Below are 20,225 nucleotides of genomic sequence, written 5' to 3'. Positions count from 1 at the left end.
GCTCGCTGTCAGGAGTGGAGGACATTGAGCTCCTCTGTCTCCTTTTAGTGTGTGTGTGTGTATGAGAGAGGTGAATACACTCAAACTCTATTTTGTCGTATAATCTGTGGTTCTGGCCTGTGTGGTGATGTCACTTCTCTGGCTGTGTGGAGGCCAGGTCCAGGTGTCCTCATCCCCCCCCCCCCCCCCCCCCCTTCAGGCCTCCACACTCTCGGAAGGTAGCACAGGATTTGTGGCCTTGGCGCTGTGCTGTACTTTGTGCGGTAGGTAACAACAGGGCCATGAGCGGGTCGACGTGTGATTCTAGGCCAGGTGACAAATGCAGTTACACGATAACCCCCAAACACCCCCCCCCCCCCCCCTCCTTCCACACACGCGCACACACACTCTCACACACACACACACACACACACAGGGTCCCCTTGTGACTGGAAATCTGATGTCTGGACGACCCAAGTTCCTGATCTGACTCGCCCTGACCTACTGTCTGACTGATAGGGTGTCTAGTGTGTGTGGGTCTTTTTTTTATCAGGTTGAGATAAGGCTTCATGGTTATTTTACTTTTTCGTTTCTGTTTTAACCGCTGCTTTAACTCTCCGTGCTCTTTTGGTTTGCGATCGCTTCTTGAATTTGTGCATGTTTCCGTTAATTAGTTTTTTTGTTGTGTGTTTTATAGCTCAGATGCAAGAGAAGCTGTGAGGTGTCAGTGTGGCTTGACAGAAACTAGACTGAAAGGAAGGCGAGTGTGTGAGAAAATGAGGCCTTGTGAACCACCAGTGGTTACTCAACTGCACATTGCTGAGAAGTGTATGTTTGTTTGCTTGTTTTGGTAAAAGTTCTTCTGCTTCTGGTATTTAGTTCAGCCTTACCATTCAGGTGTGGAAGGGTTCAAAAGGCTGTATGGTTCACGGATTTAGAATCGCAGCTGATATTTAAATATAGTAACGGCATTGTGTTTCTCTGGGTTACTAAATATTGTCACACTCGTGTTCTTGAAAAACCTCTAACCAGCATTCACTACTCTACATGGTGCATTATTATCACATACCTCTACTCTAAACTACCATGCGCGGGAGGGTCTTCCGTTCTCTGATTTTCCCTGGTTAAATATCTCTCTCTCTCTCTCTCAAAGACACACACACACACACACACATATTGTTTCTACTTTTCTGTCTTCGCCTTCTCTCCAAGTGTAGAAGGGAACTTTTAGGTGATCAGGGTGAGGGACATGGTGCTTCTGGTGGTGGTGGTGGGGAAGGTGGGGGTCGGAGAGAAAAAGGAAAGAGGGGCCTTGCCTGAATGTGCCTGTCCCCTGGGAATGCGGAGAGTGGCATTGTCATGTGTTTTTCAGAGTCAAGGTCGGCAGAGAATGTCAGAACAGGTGTGTGTCTGTCACCAGCTGCCCCCTCCACCCCTCCCTCTGCTGCCAGCTCAGCCCCTTTGCTCTCATGCACCCTTGCGGTCACATTGGAGGGGCTTCTGTTCCCAAACGTGGCCCGCTCTCCCCTGGAACCCACTCACTGCCACTTCCACCCCACCCCACTCCCCACATCAGCTCCACACACCGCACATACGCATGACACACCTTCAGGCACCCAGGAGCACTCTGAAGCTTTGCCTTGCATTCTGTCTGCAACAAATATTATGTTAGTCTAAAAGAATACAAATGTAGCCTTTAAGCAAGGAGAAACCTATGTTAGTATATCAGTGATGTTGGATTTTGGGGGTGTACGAACAAATGTCCCCTAGGTTAGATAAGTTAATGCTGGAGTTCCCTATTGTCACCTTTGACCCACAAAATCGCATATTTAAGAGACCCTCCTGAAGCGCACACACACATGTACAAAGAATATTTAGTCTTCGCAGCAGTTACGGTCAGAGCGACATTTCAACCACAAAGGAACCTTCACATATGCAGAGGTAGTCATGCACTGAGGTAGAACTATTTCCACTTAAACCTGCGTGCATTAAGCTTCCCTTAAACACTGAATCATAAGGAGAAACGCATGAGTGTTTGATTCTTCAACCTGTTTGTGTGGCCCGAGGTACAAGCCCTGTTTTTCACTAATTACATGAGAGATTGTTTTTGCTGTTGCGTCAGCTTTTGGGTGAAGCCCTCCCATCAGATTTATATCTCCTGAGTTTGGAAGCGTACGTGGCTGGGTGGCACCTCATGCTCTGGGCAAGTATGCAGTAAAACCTGTAGATTCTGGCTGAACGCAGTGGAAAAGATGATCCTTTTAACAGACAGGCATTTTTCAAATTCTATGGGCGCAGTTAAGTCGCAGCAATGTTTGTTTCTCCGTCAACAGGCGTAAATCACTCTGCATAGCTCGTAGCCTTGTGGATTTCAGCTCATCTCGGACATTTCGGGAGATGAATATGGTTTGGTTTTGAAGTGATGATTGAAAATGTGCGCTGTGATTGATACTAATGCTGGGCTGGGCCGTGTGGGATTCTGATCAGCCCCACAAAGCCTGAAACCAGGCCTGAATCACTCTGGCCCAACTGCAAGCTGTGTAAATTCAACTGCTCCCCCCCCCCCCAACACCACAGTTACATCGCATTTATAAAGCGAAGATATCCGAAAAACCAAAAACATGGCAGATCTAGACCTCTGATCTGCTGACATAGGCCGTGGTTTTATCTTTTGTGTGTGTGCCACCAGTGGTTGCAAAGGGATAGAGGCAGTCTGGGCTGGAGTGGGAGCCGTGTGTGTGTGTGTGTGTGTGTGTGTGTGTGTGTGTGTGTGTGTGTGTGTGTGTGTGTGTCTGTGTGTGTGTGTGTCTGTGTGTGTGTGTGTCTGTGTGTGTGTGTGTGTGTGTGTGTGTGTGTGTGTCTGTGTGTGTGTGTGTCTGTCTGAAGGCCCTGCCCTGATCCTGAGCTGGTGATTTTCCACTGAGCAGCGCTTCAGAACGTGAGGTCCGGCGTCTCCGCCACTGCCTAATCACCTCTGACAGCTCGTACTTAGAGACGGGGATCCAGGAGGCCGCTGCCCGCCTCCCCACCAGCGCGCCACACTGCTCCTTTGCAGCCCTCCAGTAGATGGCGATATTCATCTTCTGTGACCGTCCCCCCCTCTTGTCATCACGGGGCTCGTCTTCTGTCTTTTCTGCTTGCTCGCTTTCTCTCTCTCTCTCTCTCTCTCTCTCTCTCTCTCTCTCTTGTCACTTTCTTTCACTCTTTCAGTTTTTCTCTCTCTCTTCTCCCACATGCTGTTAGTTTCTTTCTTACTCCTCTTTGTCTTCCCCTCTTTCTCTCTCTGCTCCTTCCCCTTCTCTACACTGTGGCTCCAGAGAGGGTCACCCTCCATGTGGGTCATGCCACTATTTCTTAGCCTTTTGAAGATGGCAAAACTGTTGATCCAAGACGCGTGATTAGCATCCTCAGATATCGAATGAGAAGGAGTCTTGAGATGATAATGTCACCAGAATGTCACAATCTGTCTCCTGGCGGCGTGGGCTTCTCTACCCCAGTGTCACATCGCGTGCGCCGAGTGGATCAATTGATCACTGGCAGGCTCTCCTCTCCTCCCACCAGCATGCCGCACGGCTATTAGCCGATTTGGTTATGAGGAGGCAGCTGTACTGGCGTGCCCAAAAACACTGGTGCCAGGGTGGTTGTGTGCCCACCACCAATTTCCACTTCACTTTGTGTGTTTGTGTGATTGAGTGTGTTTGTGTGTGTGTGTGGGTGTTTGAGTGTGTGTGTTTGTTTGAGTATGTGTGTGTGTGTTGGAGTGTGTGTGTGTGTGTGTGTTGGAGTGTCTGTGTGTGTGTGTCGGAGTGTCTGTGTGTGTGTGTGTGTGTGTGTCTGTGAGCACAAGCACGTGAGAAAGAGAGAGAGAGAGAGAGAGAGAGAAAGAAAGAAAGAAAGAAAGAGGGAGTGTTTGTCAGTGTGAGTGAGTGAGTGTGGGAATACAAGTGTCTGTGCAACTGACTGTCACATTGAGCTTATAGTCATTCTGTATTACCACTTCTGTGTGCATATATTCTGTTCAGTTTCAAGAGAGAGGGAGTCAGAGGAAGACAGAAAGAGAGAGAGAGAGAGAGAGAGAGAGATAGGTAGATGGATGGATAGATAGATAGATAGATAGATAGATGATAGATAGATAGAGTGAGAAGGGTAGAGTGAGAGAGATCCTGTCAGTATTAGTTGCTTGTGACAGTGAGGCTCTCCTCTGGTTTGCGTAACACAACTTGTGTGCGGTGCGTTGCTCGGACACCAGCTCCACGTTGTCGCCATTGGTGCTCTTTGCGTTTTGCCTCAATCAGCTAATTGGATGTGACGGGTCATAGTCTCCCCCCCCACCCCCTCTCTCTCTCATTCCTATGAAGGACAAGGACCCAGTGCCGGCCAAAAGATTGCCATTTTGTTTATCTGTGCACTATCTGGGCACTCCTTCCAAGTCTATTATTCATGATTATGTGGTTAGTCACTGGCTTGTATGTTTTTGTTCTGAAGCCCATCCTTGTTGTTGTATCTGTGCTGTACTTGTATCTTTTGCATATCTTGCATCAAACAATAGTGGGAAGGTAGGCCACTCATTTGTCTGTTTAAATATGTGCCTTTCTGTTTGCACTGTAAGGAGAAAATGATGGCTGTCTGTTGTTTATTGATAGGGTAATGATAATCTCTTAACAATAAGGAGTTGTTTATTTGTCTGTGTGTGTGTGTGTGTGTGTGTGTGTGTGTGTGTGTGTGTGTGTGTTTCCCCTCTGTCTGTTTGTCTCTGTCCCTGTTCTCTCTGTCTCATCCTGTGTGTGTGTGTGCGCTTTGGCCCTGCCCTCTTCACAGCTCTGAGACATGTGGACCAGCCTGTCACTGAATGTCATCATTGAAAAAAAAAAAAAAAAGAACAGCAAAGCTTCACATTACAGGAAAGCGGCACTGCATTAAAGAACAAAGGAGATCGATGGCAGTACATTACATTTTATGCGATTGAAGAAAAAAAAAATCAACTAATTAAAATTGATTACTCTTGCTTTGTAAAAGTGTTTCTGAATTAAATTATAGTATGAAAACATTTTGACCAATCGAGGAGCTGAGGAAGTATCCATTACTGGATTGCTGCTAGAATATTTGTGGTGGCTGAGTAAAGTAAGTGTGTGTGTGTGTGTGTGTGTGTGTGTGTGTGTGTGTGTATTTGTGTGAGGGTATGTGAGTATGATGCTTGAACTTGTGTGTTCACTGTAACACAAAGTGCAACTGTTCCCTCTGTCCTGGTGCTCCAGTTTAATCCCCGTTGACCTTTCCCCGGCGTGTTTAGCTCTTTTTACCTGAATGGAGACGTAGTGGCAAGAAGGTCCCTGCTGGCTGTGCACTGGATGTGAGAAGGTGGCTGAAACGGCAAGGCAGACACTTAGTTGGCGGCCGTGGCCTTCCCTCTGGGAACGGATCACCACTGCTGTTGATCTGCTTCCCTTTTTCGGTCAGGAGTAAGTGGCGGTATTTGTCACTTGTTCCGGGGAAGTGTATTTGGAGGTTTGAGACGTGCGGCGGCTCATTCAAACTCTATGCGCTATAAATAATTAGTTTGTAAAGAGGAGCATTCAATATGGCCCCTTTAGCCCCTGCATGTCTGTTATACCTGACAGGGCCAGAGCCTTGGGGGCACGGTACCGGGCCTTTTTGTCTCAACTAAACGACAGAAAGTGACACCGCCGTAAAGACCCTGAAAGTATCCCTAAACAGTTTAGGCTGTCTCTCTCTCTCTCTCCCTCTCTCTTTCTCTCTCTCTGTGTCTCTGTCTCTCTCGACTGTCGATTAAATATTGATATTTTTTCCTATATCAGTACCGCAACGGGCACCTTCTCAGTAACCAGCTTAAACAGCCATGACATAAGACTCTTTGAGGTGAACAGGCCCAGTTCTCATACTGACGACGAGGAAAGTGGGGTAGATCAAATGAAACAGCCCGCCATGATATTAGCACAATTTATAGGCTAGTTAGGATTATGACTCGAGATTAATCTACGTTAACAGAAGCGTTTCCAGACAAAAAAAAAAGTGCTGTACTTAACTTGTTCTATTGATTTACTTTTTAAGAGGAATTATTGCGTGTCTGTAATCGGAAAATAGCTAGCCTTACAATTACAGATTGGGAGCTCAGGCTGTGAAGGCGTAAGCCTGTCTGGTTGTGGGTTCTTACTGAAGGAGGGAGGGAGGGAGGGAGGGAGGGAGGGAAGAAGGGGGATCACAGGGGGAGCACGGGGGAGCACGGGGCTGATCTGGAAGGGCTCCCTGCTACTTCTGCTGCTGATGGACAGCTATCTCAGACCCACGATGAAGCTTCATACTGACTGACTTGCCACATGCACGTACACGCCCGCACACACACGTACACACACAAATTCACAAACACACGTACACACACACACACACACACACACACACTTACACGTACGTACACACACACACACACACACACATACACACACACGTACACACACACACGTACACACACACACACGTACACACACACACACACACACACACACACACACACACACACACACACACACACACACACTCTCACACACACACACATTCACAAACACGTACACACACAGTCACATACACACGCACACACACACACATTCACACACATGGACACACACACATGTGTGTTTGTATGTGTGTGTGTTATGGGTCTGTTGATTGACCTAAAGAAGGAAAAGCTTATGGGAAGAAAATGCCCTCTGAACATTTATTTGTTCGGGGGAAAAAGTGTGTGTGTTTGAGGGCATGTGTATCCATTTTCTCCGGATCCAGTAAAAATTGCATAACGTGCAGTTGATGTCATGTTTCGTAGCTTTTTGCCCAAGGGGGCCAGTGTTGTCACACATGCGGTGCTGTCTGTTATTTTTAAACCTTTGCAGAGCAAAACGTCAATGAAGTTTTCCATCTGCTTTTTTTTTCAGTGCACAGAAATGTTCTTTCTGACCTTTACTTTCAGAAGTTCAGAGCATTCAATAAAAATTGCCACCAACGTGATTTGAATATCAGCTGGCCCATCTGTTGTTGGGTCCTCGCCGTTCAATATAGAGCGACTACCCGGAAAAGTGTTTATACTTTGTCATTAGTAATGGAATTCTTTTTTGCATATACCCATGCATCATATTTGTGACCTTTTTAAAAGTAGATTTGACTGTAAAGAAAGCTGGGTAGACTGATATCTCGGCCTGATTTCTTTTCCAGGCCCTTTTCACATTTTGCTTTTTTGAAGTCGTTGTTGACAGACTTTTCCTGCAGTTCACACAGAGAAACCAGGACTAAGACAAACAGACTAAGACAAACAGAGTGGATGGTTTGGAAAGGTCTCACTGCCACTGCTGAGGAATATGAGGATGACTCTGTTTCACCACTGTCACACAGGCATAATTTCTCCACTGCGACTGTCAATCTATCTACTCACTCACACACACACACACACACACACACACATACACCACCACCACCACCCCCCCGCCCCCCACACACACACACACACGCACACGCGCGCACAAAGGCTTGCTCAGTGGCTCCTGCGCTCCAACTGGCGTGTCATTTTTCCCTGTGGCTCCCCAGAGGACCTGCTCCCCTCACTAAAGGTCGCCCCAAAGCGGAGGAGATGTCATAATTAGCAGGGCCTTTAAAGGGGTACCTTTAAAAGATTACTCCTGTACAGAGTCAGACTCTGGCTAAGAGGAAGCACCTAATTGCGTCAGTACCACATTCCATTTCACAGGCTTTGGTGTTAGGGAGCTATCAGAGCATCTCCGAGACCACCACTCCACACCGTAGGATCAACCAGAAAGCAGTTAATTAATATAGAGCTTAATTTTTCTTACCCTTTTACCCTGTCCAACCCCACCGACCCCCCTCCCCTCCCCCACCCTCCTACATTTACCACTTCTCCTCCACAACTATTGTTTGGGCGAAATCCGAGAGCCAATGTAACACAATTTCCACCATGTCTATTAGCCTTTATTATATCACTGGTGCTTCTCCACAAATGTACAGGGCAATTTGAAATGAATTGATTCACACTGAGACTGGATCCTAGACTTGCTAATGATTTCCTTTTAGCTTCCTCCGTTGATGCTGAAACCCCCCCCAACCCCCGCTGGTTCCCCCCTTCTCTCTTTCTCTCCGAAAGAGCGGTCATTATCACTAACAAATGCATAACCTTACCTTTTGTGCCACTGAAGATTTGCTGTAATAGAGCTCTCACAGCTCAGGTGTACGAGCAGAAACAATGTTGAATTGGTGTTACTAAGCAGAAGATAGGCCTTAGTAGTTCAATCTCCCTCGCATATTGTAGTTATGAACACTCATTTCTTTCAAAAATGTTTTTTGTTGAAATACAGTTTATTTTCTGCACAGTGTTCTAGCAACATTTGAAATTGTTGGCAAGTTGTCCTGAATATTGTTGTTGTAAAATGCTATTGAGCAGAGTTTCATTCAGATTGTTGATGCCATGTTTCTAAGGTTGAGTCATACCCCAGAGCTAGTTACATCATCATAAGTATATATGTGCTAATACAGTCATGCTTTAAAATGAGTCTGTTTGTAGGTAGTAATCATGTAGTTTAGCATATTTTCAAAGTAAAAAAAAAGAGACCCGGGAGCTCAATGAAATGACTTGCCATCAAATCTTTAGTGGCGTTTTTTTCCCCGAGAGGTCATGCCTTTTTAGCTGATCTACCGATCTTTTGCAGAACACACTTTCTCTTTAGTGTACAAATGAATACTCCCCAGTTGGCTCCGGTTGGCCCTGCTTGACCCCAAGGCAAAGTCATTCCGGACGTCTTCCCTTTCATATGTGGCAGTTCTATGGCAGGGTTTCTAAGCAAGACTTCCCTTTTATCTTTTATGGCTCAAAATTTATTTTACAGCGCGTATATTCGTACAGTCAAACATCACATGCCCTCGCCAGAGAGAGGAAATCTCTAACTGGAAACACACTTTTGTAGTAAGTCTTCAAGAAGATGTGACAAACAACTTTTGTGAACATGTATTGATGTACATTTTTGCTATTCATTTCGATCTTTGCTGGTAGATATTTTGACGGAGGACATATTTATAATTCTGCTCTGAATGAATAGATCTACCAAAACCAAGGTTGTAAGAGTGAACTCCTAAATGTTCTTCTTCTACATCTCGTAACCTAATAACTTGAAGGGGGACATCTGCTGCAGCCTACCAGCATGGCTGCTTCCTTACTGAAGTCAGACATAGTGGGGCAGATCGAATTCAGCGCGTTAATGAGTCACCCCAGCCTCAATTTTGGTACGGAACTTAGGACGAGTGTCAAGAAAAGTGCACCATCCAATTCAAATCCGATAATGGCACACCAGGACTCCCAAGATCTTGTCTGCTCATCAACTTGCCTGTCTCCAGGCGCGATGGTAATGTTTGTCTTCGCCTATGATTGAGTTTTCGCCACTTTTTCGGTTACACCTGACACTTTAACAGTCATCTTATTTGCAAAGATTATTGGTTAGGACCCGGGAGCACTTTCAGTGCATTAGCAATTTTAGCCTTACAAGAAACATTAGAAAATAATGGTTGATTAACAAAGAGGTATTTACTGGTATTCAGCAAGGCAACATACACCAGGCTCTTTAATTTAAGTTGATATTTAGCCTGTCAAACCAAATGTGCCTTGTACTGACATATAGTGATGCAGCCCCCTCCTTTAAAAGCACCATTGTGCGCTACCTTACACTACAAGCGGGTGATCTATAAGTCAATAACTGGATAAGACTAAAATCTGGGCAATGTGGTTATAATTGATTGAGATGTCTGGATGGGACTTGGGGAGAGCTGGCTATGTCATCTGCAAAGAAAAGCACTTTTGTGCTCCCTGAAGATCAGAAGCAACCCTGAAAAATAAATGGACATTGCCTCATCTGTCTAGGATTTAATATTTTGTAGAAGTGTTTTTAATACTTGATAGATCTTGGGTATTGATTTGCCTTTTTTAATCTTTTTCTTTTTCAGTTTTCTGGCTGGTTATTTATTACGTTCCTAAAAAAAATGTTGATTATTTAATATTAGTCCTTCTATAACTTGAACTTTAATCACATTGTTGAACCTTGGTAGTTACAACTTAAGGGATTCTATCCATCCAAATAGAATAACCGAAAAACAATCCCTGCCTTCTCAATGCAAGTACTGTGCTTTTATTTTGTGACCATTACTTTAAGCTTGCAAACATTTTTGTGCTTCCCTTATGGTTCTCACTGAGTGCTGTTTTCCATTACTCTTACCAAAATGGATCCATGTGTTTGAAGCTGTCTCAAAGTGTCATCATTCTTTTGAAACAGATAGTTGAGGTCTGCTGTTTTTACTGTAACTGGCTCTCCTCAAACATCCGCTAGGGAAACTGAAGGGGTGGGGGTGAAGGGGTTCGCCAGGCAAACGCGCTCATCTGCTTGTCACAATGAAGGTTCCGGGTGACTGGGCTTAATGTGCCTTCAGCATATAGAGATCCAGGAATTTCCACACCCCTTGTGTAACCCTTATGCACTTCAAAGGTCACCGTAATGTCATGGTGACACCCGAACGCAGTGGCCTCAGATGTATTGAGTGTTTTGTGTTGCGTGCGAGTCTGTGTGTGTTTGTTTGATATTCATTTAGAGGAGGTCCATACTGGGCATATGAATTGAGTAATTTTAATAAGGTTAACACATGGTGATTTCTGTTTTGGACTTGCCTTGTGACAGACTTTAATTTTTTTTTGCAAGCAGCATTAAAGTAAGCTTTGATCCTCCCCCACCTTCTATTTATGCTACAAAAGCCTAGGAAATCCTGCTTCTCCTCCTTAAACTGATCGGTATATCTTTATCATAGGTTTTGATGGCAAAACCATGTCCCCTAACCCACTTTGTCTTGATTTGCCGCTGAAGAATTATATGGCCCTTCAGCCCCTTTCACTCAGTCTCTCTATTATATATTCTCCTCAGCCGATTTTCAAAATGCAATTCTTTTGGATTGAAACAGGTCCTTAGTATATGCAATGCATTACCCAAAATGAATTACCAGAGACAGTACGCTCAATCACTTTCTTTCTCTCTTTCTTTATGTCTTTCTTTTTTGGGGGGCTCGCTTAAAGAAAAGAACAGTAATCAAAACCTTTCAACCTATTAGAGGGATGACTTTTACAATTGAATCACGGGGACCACAGGTGCGATAACGACTTATCTTAGTGCCAGGGCCTGAGTGTGCGTTTCTTCCCCACCCAGCCTTCTAGATGTTATTTCATGTTGATCTCCATTTTAAAAGCACCACTTCAAAGCCCCCCTCCCTCACCACACCCTCTTCAAACTCCACATTTAATGGTGTTCGAGGTTGGGTGTTTTTCTTTTTCCCCCTCCCTTCTTAATTCGTGGAAAAGAGTGTTTTAAGTGGCAAATTAAGGTGGACCTCAAGGAAAACATGGCTGAATCGATGAACGCTAGGCACTTAAAACTACACGTGTTCTGGCCATATTTAATTTCCTGCTGCATTATTACTTAGTCATTACGTAGCACGAGACCCAGTGATTTGATCATAATGCATTTTCGTCCTTAAGACTGGCCGGACTGTTTTTTTCTTTCTTCCAGGCAGGTATTCTGCAGCTATTAGATCCAGACGGCCACGTCTGCATTAAGTATGGATTTTCACCCGTGCTCACTTAAGATTTGGAGTTTGTCTTAAAGAGGATAATGGTAAATTAAACTCCATCCTCCATTTGTTCAGCAAACCTTGATGGGCTAATTTTATAACTGCTGATTCGCACATTCCCTAGATTTATCTCTAAAGTGGCTAGGTGGTCTGCTCTCTTCCTATTCCGCACAATGAAGGAACTTTTTCACCGAGCTCTGAGCAATCAAATCAGCTAATGTACTCGTGTTTTATAAGAGAGAGCGTGGCTTATTTTATGACATGTGAGACAGACGTTCCCATTAATTGCTTCTGAGTGCAGTGTGTGGATACATTTTGCGAAAAAATGTGAGTTAAATAGCCTTGTGTTTCTCTCTCCCCCACAGATTGCAACAGCAGTTAAATTTTTGCAGAACCAGAAAGTTCGTCAGAGTCCTGTGGCCACCCGAAAAGCTTTCTTGAAGAAGAAAGGTGAGATCCATTGTTGCGATGTTTGATGGGCTAGGCCGAACAGCATTTTGTTTTGTGAGCATTCATCTCCAGTGTCGATCGTTTTGTTGAGCTATTCCCGGCCCTAGTATGCTTGTGCTTTGACAAAACACAGGCCGTCTCCACAGTGCACTTCTTTCAACACGCCACTCTTCTGTACCCCTCTTTCAATGTTCCCACTCTTCCAACAGCTCCCACTCTTCCAACAGCTCTGCTTTAGAGTGCTGTTATTCCTGTGTGTTTTCACGTCTAAACCAATGGCCACACACTCACACAAACACACACACACACACCCTCTGCTGCACAATTCTTGTTTTGAGAAGGAGACACAGACAACATCAGATTCGCCTTGAATGTTCACCTCTGAGGTCATCTGCCTGCAGGGGTCAAAGGTCGATGTCCTGGTTGTGTGTCCTGGCTGGGGGACGGGGAGGTAAAGGTCGATTCAGCTGCAGAGAGCATGATCCCATGGATAAATGACCCACCAGTTGGGATGCTTCTTTGGCAGACAGAAAATTAATATTGACAAACCCTGCTTGCACTTTCACTGGAGCTGTCAATTATGGTACCTCCCAGCATTTTAAGACTTTTACTTAATTTAGCTGTTATCATAAATATAGCAGGGCGTGCTGTGGAGAGTTAGGTCGTATCGACCAGATGACTGCTTTGCTGTGATCATAAATATTTTGGCTAAAAATATCTGTGCACCAGGCTGTCGGTGGCTGTGCTTTATAAATAGTGAACCACATCTAACCGGAAAATGATTCAGTCTCTTTCTTTATTTCAGAGTAGTAAATACATTTCATGCCCCATCTTTACCAAGGCAAGTCTTTTTCCATTCAGGACACATGGGTCACATATTTAACATTAGCTTCCATCAAAATGCAAATTTTCATGCTTTTGCAAACCAGGCCACTCTAATCATTTGTTATGATTAGACTATTTGTAATCCATTAAGTGCAATGAGCTCCTCTCCGACGAGTGAAGCCCTCCAGTTTCCAAATTGGCCTCCTTCCCCGTGCTCAGGTCGACATGGATAATCTGGGTGTCATTTCTGTGTGGGGGATGTTTGTTTTAAACTCGCTTTGTATCCAACTCGCTCTTCTCATGTGCTTCAACACACACACACATTTGTCTTTTTGTATAAAAGACTCATATTTTCTCTTCTTTTTTATCGATTCTTCGATGCTGTAACAGTTGTATACGTCTGGGACAAATTAATCGCAAAAAGCCCGGAGACTTGGGCCTCGAGCATTGCGGCAGTGGCGTTGTGAAAAGTGAGCCTAAAAGCTCCATGATCAGTGGAGGAAATGGGAGACGAAATCTATTGTTGCCGGCTGCTATCATTCACGTGAGTGGTGTATTATGACTCCCCATATCTTTTGAGAATTTCCCCCCTGATCCACGTCTCTCGTTAGCAACAATTCTTGCTTTATTTATAATTCAGAGCTGCGTTTGTCCAAGTTGAATATATAATAGGTTTACATGAAACGATGGTCTTTAGGTTTCCTCTAGCCTAAGTGTTTTCCGTTAACATCGTCTTCTGTTACAAACATTATCAGGTTATACGTATGTTAAAAAACAGAAGGATGCATGAAAAATCGTTCTAAAATGTTTTCCTCCAAGGGCTCTATTAGCTCATTAAATATTTATATGCCAGCATGCTGCTACATTTTAATAGGTCAATTTCCCCAGTCAAGTGGGTTCAAGAGCAACATATGGGTGCACATGTACAAACTGAGGGCAGGGAAAAGACATAACAAACATAAACAGCACAAAGGTGTCTCTCTCCGCACTGGTACCTGTTGGCCAGTCCTCAAATGTTCAAATTGAATGTTTGCCCTATTATTTTCATCAATTGGATCGTACTGGTGTTAGACTGATGCACTGTGACGTCTTCGAAATGACCATTTTTACCCAACTTACCTTCTGGTTAAGTCACTAAAGTGACACCTAATACAATGCTGAGAGTGTTCACAAACATAAAGTAAATGTCTGAGATTTTGACCATTTTAGTGGTGTTGCGTCTTGTATTCTTCTTCTCTTAGTAAGGGCTTGTATGAAATAGTTTCTCCCGGTTGCAGCAAAACGAGTGCAATTTAGTCTGCTGCAATAAAATCCACAGACACTTATTTCTGGCGACTTCATCCAGATCTGACAGCTTTTATTGTGAGATTAGAGAGAATGCATCACAGTTTCATTTTTAAAACTCACTTAGATCTGAATATATGGCCGGGATAGACATGATTGAGAAGCACCGTGCACCCAGGACCATCAAAACAATGTCACCCCTGGGGCATTAGAGAGCGTCAATAGATCTATACGTTTTGAAGGGTGAGGCACATTCTATTGCCATTCCAATTTGGTGTTGTGAGCAGTGGTGTTTTTGTAATTTATTTTTTATATATATGGACATTTGGAGATCTTCGAATGAGGGCACACTTTCCAGGTCACTAGCCTTTTAATTACCAGACCTTGTAACCGTGAGGTTATTGATACAACTGTGAGTTGATCGCTGTTTACAGCTGCCGGGGCAAGAGAATTCATTTCGCCTCTTGAAATATCATTTGATTACTTCTTTCCATGCCGTCAGTAATTCTGGAAGATGGAGCTTTCCATCCATCGCCAGGCTGACTTTCATGTGACATTCCCACTTCTCGGGCCATTTCAGTGAACTATGCCTGATGGCAGCCAAACACTGCCAAGAGAGGCACACAGAGGATAGAACCACGGTCAGAACTTTTGAAGCAGAATTTTGTCTGTGGTGTTTTAAGCTAAGTTACATATTTAAAACCTCTATTATAATACACTTTATAATTTACCTGAAACCCTTTGCAGTAAAAAGCACCAACTTGAACGTACGTCACAGGGGATATGTTGGTGCATTGAGAAGAGCTGTTTGCTCAGTTCTCTTATGCCAGGCATGAAGGAGTGACTCAGTGCCTCGGCTGTGGTCAGTGGCACTGCACATGCATGCAAGGGGGCTGTGCTGATGATCTTGTGCCCCAGACAGCTTTGAATAGTACGTCTGTGCTGTAGGGTGAACGGCCCCATACATTTGCATGTTCTGTGAAAATAGCCTTGTGTCAGCAGAAGGCCACCGCTACAAGAGCCTCACCTTGAACAATGCAATTATGTCACTGTGTTATATCACTTTGTATCACAGCTCGGGCAAATTGAAGGGTAGGCGGGAAACTAATCTTCTAGGCAAAGTGCTGACTAATCTTAAGCCAATTTCACTTTATTAAATCCCATGTAATTTTTTTTCTTTAACCAGCGTCACGTAAGCAGTCTATCCCAGCCCCTTCCGACATGTTTTCCTCACAGACGTCCGAATGAGTTAATGTAATTTATTTCAAGTCGAAATTCAGTTTGAATTTTGGTGCACTCCACATTAAAGGCATGCCTTAAATACAGTACCAAGAAACGACAGCTTGATGATTATGAGGGTGACCTTTAATTTTCCCTGTTTATGGCTAATACCCATTAATTAGGTTTAGGGTTAGGCCAAGGTCACAGTATCAGAACCCAATACAAAATGAACCACGGAACTCATTTTGTCCTGTTTATGCATGTTCCTCGTGCTGCATTTGGATTCCAAAAACTTTTAGGTACCACAAACTGTTACTAAGCCTGTGGAGAGCAAAAGCTGGACTTACTTCATTCAACCTTAACTCTGGATCTGTTAAGGCTGATGTAATGTCTTTTAGCTGAACCATGCTATGAATTATGTATTTACACATGTCTCCGGCCATTACCGACTGGGGAGGATGCTTCTGGTTTTGTTTGTGCTCTTTCACTATATGATTCCGCGTAATGGAACGTCTTCCTGTGAGCCACATATGCCCCTACAGATACACAAGTGTCATTGTGTCATTTTTTTTTCGTCATAAACCCACTGTTCTGGCACGCTCTGCTCTCAGCAGTCTGACCCCCTGAGCACCCCTGCAATCACACCCCAAAGCAATCACAACCACCCCCACCACCACCCTTAACTCCCCCACCACTGTCTGCACAGAGTCAGTGGCACAAATATACCGTCCATCTTAATTTCTAATTCACTTTAATGTCAATTTTATGTAAATATTTCCTGATTTTACTCAGCTTTAACCGCTAGAAATGTCAAAGCTCACATAAAATAAAACAATACCATCTCCTGGTGGAGAGGAATTTAAATTGGATTCCTCCGATAGCCCAAGAAGATGCTGGGGTGGGGGAGCAATATGGTTCTGTGAGTGTGTGTATGTGTGTGGGGTGGGTTGCAGGGTGTCGCTGATGAAGAGGAAAATGGGACACACTTTGATTACATGTTGCCAATTCTTTACACAATAATCTCTCCTTCAGATATTATTATTTACACGCACTATTCTGCTCCAATCTGTACTGGAGGATACCTCTCCTGTCCGTCGTGTCCTACCCCGCTTCCTTCAAGGGGATACGTGATTGGTTTCGATACGCACGCACCAAATATGTGCTAATGTTATGTAAACGGATAATTTCACACCATGAATTGACAATTACCTTTTTTCCTCCAGCTTTCCATACACTTTTGCTGTTTGCGTCGCTTTGATTAGGAGACCATCCTCCTGTCAGTGTGAAATGATGTCTCAAAACAAGAAGTTTCATTTGCGATGTCTGAAACGCAAGTGCATGTTTTGCATGCAGCTGGTATCGCATGTGACCTGGGTGTAGGTCACATTCATTTTTATCAGTGGATCATCAGTGGTTCTCCAGATATTTGTGAAGCTGTGTCATTTTGTATCACGTCAGATATAGACTGAAAAATCAAATCTGATCTGGTTTCTCAGTGCTAGAAAAGTACTTCTTTTGCCATCTTGCTGTAACAAGGGGACTTTCGACTTAAACCCAAAATCTGATAGTCCTGACCTGTATGTGGGCATGGCACTTGTGACCCCAGCAGTCCTCTTAGTGCCCCCCCTCTATGCGGTGCTCAGTAATGATGGAAGGCCATCAGGGACAGGGAGGAACCGTTGGTCGTACAACGTGCTTATGGTATGAAGGTAAGGGTATGGTTCATCATCCCCGATATTAATGGGCTGATGTTTGCAAGGGAGGTTATTTGACTCACCTCTCGGACAAAAATGGCAATGACCAAGGCCTGTGCGGAAGGCAAAGGGATTGATGTGGTTATAAATTACTCCACGGCGCCACCTAGCCCCGGCTCTCTGCCCACTTTGTCATCAACAGGAAGGCGATAAAGCAGGGAAATGAGAGCAGAGTCTGCTTTTTTTAATACATAAATGAATAAGCTATGAGAGTGGTCATTATTTAGGGCAGGCAATTGTGCGGTGGCCCCCACACCTTTCCTGGGGACACAAACCTGACATGCGAAATCTCACCATACGAACGCCTGCATGAGAAACGGGCCAAAGTTGCATTTCAGCCGCTCCATAACCCATTGACCTCCATCTATTTATGACCCCTGACATTATTATTATATTATATCCCCCCCCTCCAACCCACAATTTCATATTCAAAATGTAAGTAATTTTCACTCAAGGACAACTTAATAATTCAGTCCTTGTAGGACAGTAAAACAGCATTCACCTTTTAGCACCCAAAATATTTTAGTAAGCAATTTTATAATTGGTTGTTCGAGCTTGTTCTTAACCCATAAAGTTCAGAAGAGCCAGAATTGGAGAAATGCTTTTTTTATGGCTGACCGTGTCACCTTAGAGAAAAAAAAAGAGAAAAGTGAAAGAGGGGAAAAAAAGAAAACAGCAGAGAAGGTCTTTGAAAATAGAGCTGTAAATAACGCGACGAGCAATGGGTTTTCCTTTAAATAAATACCGATCAGGTTTATGTTGAAAGACAATAGAAAACGTAGCCCAGATATGCAGTTTACAGTATTTATAGCTGTAATATCGAGGTGCCACCACCGTAATTTCATGCCCCAATGAGAATGGCAAGGTCAAAGCAAATGCTAGGGCTGAGCATCTGCTAATACGGTGACTCATAAACAGGCTCTGCGTGTATCAGGTGCACCAAATAATACAGTATAATGAAATACAGAATAGCTTTCCATTATTGTTCTTTTTTTTTTTACGGTGTCGTCATTAGATATAATTTATGTCTCAAGCTAGAGGGGTGGGGCAATCATCCTTTAGCGGGTCGATCTGAAATGGGGGTCTAAAGGGTCACTCCACAGGTTTGGGAAATAAATTTCAGGGTTTTCTTTCACGAGTGCCGTTTTTTCCTTTAATATGTAAAACTTGGGGGTTCACCTCATTGGCTTTGTTGTTTCAAATGCATCTCAAAAGGGCCTTTCATTTCGACACCACAGTTGTCTTAATAAAGAGATCAGAGCAACAAAAAAAAACATTGTGCCAGAGCTTTATTTTGAAAAGAAAAAAATACATTTTTTTAATGAATCTGCATGCATTAGGTTCATTTTATCTGAAGCAAAAGCCTTTTGTAGCTGTGCACCGCATACATCCAAACACACAAAGTGCGCATACATTTTCTTTGTTAACGCACTTCAAGAAAACAAGGTTAAAAAAAAGAAAAAAGACAGAGCCTCTCACATTGCAAGGTGAAAGTAGGAAATGTGAAGTTCCCAGGGGTATGTTTGCTATGCGGTAAGAACGGGGGAGCATCCATGTCTCACTCAATACTCTGCCACCACCAAGTCTACTGTGGTGAGATGAATGGATGGGTCCAGGGACACGTTATTGCTTATTGGACGGCGAGTGCAGACCGACTGCGCCAGCTCAGCACACGGACCCGCCTGGTTCCTGGCACCCTTGACTGCCATGCAAGGCAGGCTGGCCAATATTTGCCCTAAATTATTCAACAATTTTCATGGCCATTTTAGTCCCCGAGAGGCCTCCAGGTTGGTGTGTAACTGTAAAACGTATTTTTCCTTCCCCTCTCCCCTGGCTTATAAAAGGACCCTCCTTGTGGCTTTGACCTTAACCTCAGGATTTTTCTGCCAGAGTGATAAAAGTGACTAAATGCTCATTTTAATGAAAATGGTGGAGGTGTATAAATTACATTAATGCCCTTGTGCTGGTGCGCCGGGGCCACAGCAGAACAGGGAATGCCCCCCCCCCCTCCACACCTTTACAGAAATACTTGCTCTCCCTTCTCCACGGCGCTCATTTTAACCATTGTTTAACCAAGCAACCGCCACGTTCCGTCATCATTATCACCGACATCGGCATTTGGTTGAGTTCAACAGTGTGTGTCCCTGAGGACGCGTGCTGATCCGGAAACCCGGTGGTGGCGTGCTTCAGGTGTCTGTCTCGTCAGCCTGGAGGCTCAGCCTGCAAATCCCCCCTCTCCTTCCCTTGGGCTGCTTGGGGCCTGCTGAAACACATGGGCAACAGCGGCTGCTCTGTGTCTGATGGGTTTATTACAGTGGGCAGGTGGAGGTGTGTGTGCGTGTGTGTGTGTGTGTGTGTGTGTGTGTGTGAGAGGAGAAACGTCTGTCTTGTCTTTTTTTTTCTCTCCCCTGCTTCCTTTAAACATCTCAATTTGAGCAAATCCTCAGCTTTTTTCCCCCCGCTTGCGCTTGAGAGCTGCCCTGAATTGAATGGTCCGAAAGCCCTTGGGAGCGTCTGTAGTAAACAGCTCTTTCAGCGGAGCTCTGACAGAGGAGAAAGGCAGCATGAAGAGGGAAAGCCCACTCAGTTAGGTGTGTAGCTAAATAAATAAAGGCTGAAGTGACAGACCACCAGCGCTCGCCTGGCCAAACAGAAGGTCAGGGCAGCAGAATTCATGTGATGTGATATGTCTTAAACTGGTGCATTATATACTGAAGAAAAAAGGCTGCTTTGAACTCCTAAATAGTCAGAGAAATGTAGTTAATTTAATGTGTTGCTTTCTATCTGAAGCTCCCACTCAGGGTGCGTTTCTTGCTCGGAGCGGCGAAATCGAGCCGTAATAGAGTTGGTTTCAGTCACCCGTGGATATCATTACTTGTTTACTTACTGATGTCAAATAAGGAAGAAAAAGACACCAGTGACTCAGCGCCGGCTTTGGAAACATAAAGCCTCATCTTTGCACAAAAGGAAATGTTAATATTAGAGCCCTCCCATTCTCTCATGTTCCAGCAGGGAGCTTCTCTGCAATTTAATCATCCC

The 20,225-nt window shown here is 44.3% G+C and overlaps 1 protein-coding gene across 2 annotated transcripts in view; it reads left to right on the top strand.

The window, feature by feature from the left end:
- pex14 (peroxisomal biogenesis factor 14) overlaps positions 1-20,225 on the top strand; it is a 58,695-nt gene that overhangs the window by 13,421 nt on the left and 25,049 nt on the right. For both annotated transcript variants that reach the window (XM_080853716.1, XM_080853715.1), the window contains exon 3: positions 12,018-12,102. In XM_080853716.1, coding sequence (XP_080709842.1) covers positions 12,018-12,102 — 85 coding nt within the window. The remainder of the gene's footprint in view (positions 1-12,017; positions 12,103-20,225) is intronic.

The sequence above is a fragment of the Sprattus sprattus genome (assembly GCF_963457725.1).
Source record: "Sprattus sprattus genome assembly, chromosome: 16".
Lineage (NCBI taxonomy): Eukaryota > Metazoa > Chordata > Actinopteri > Clupeiformes > Clupeidae > Sprattus > Sprattus sprattus.
Note: the sequence above shows the minus strand (reverse complement) of the source record. Positions and strands in the feature narration are given on the sequence as shown.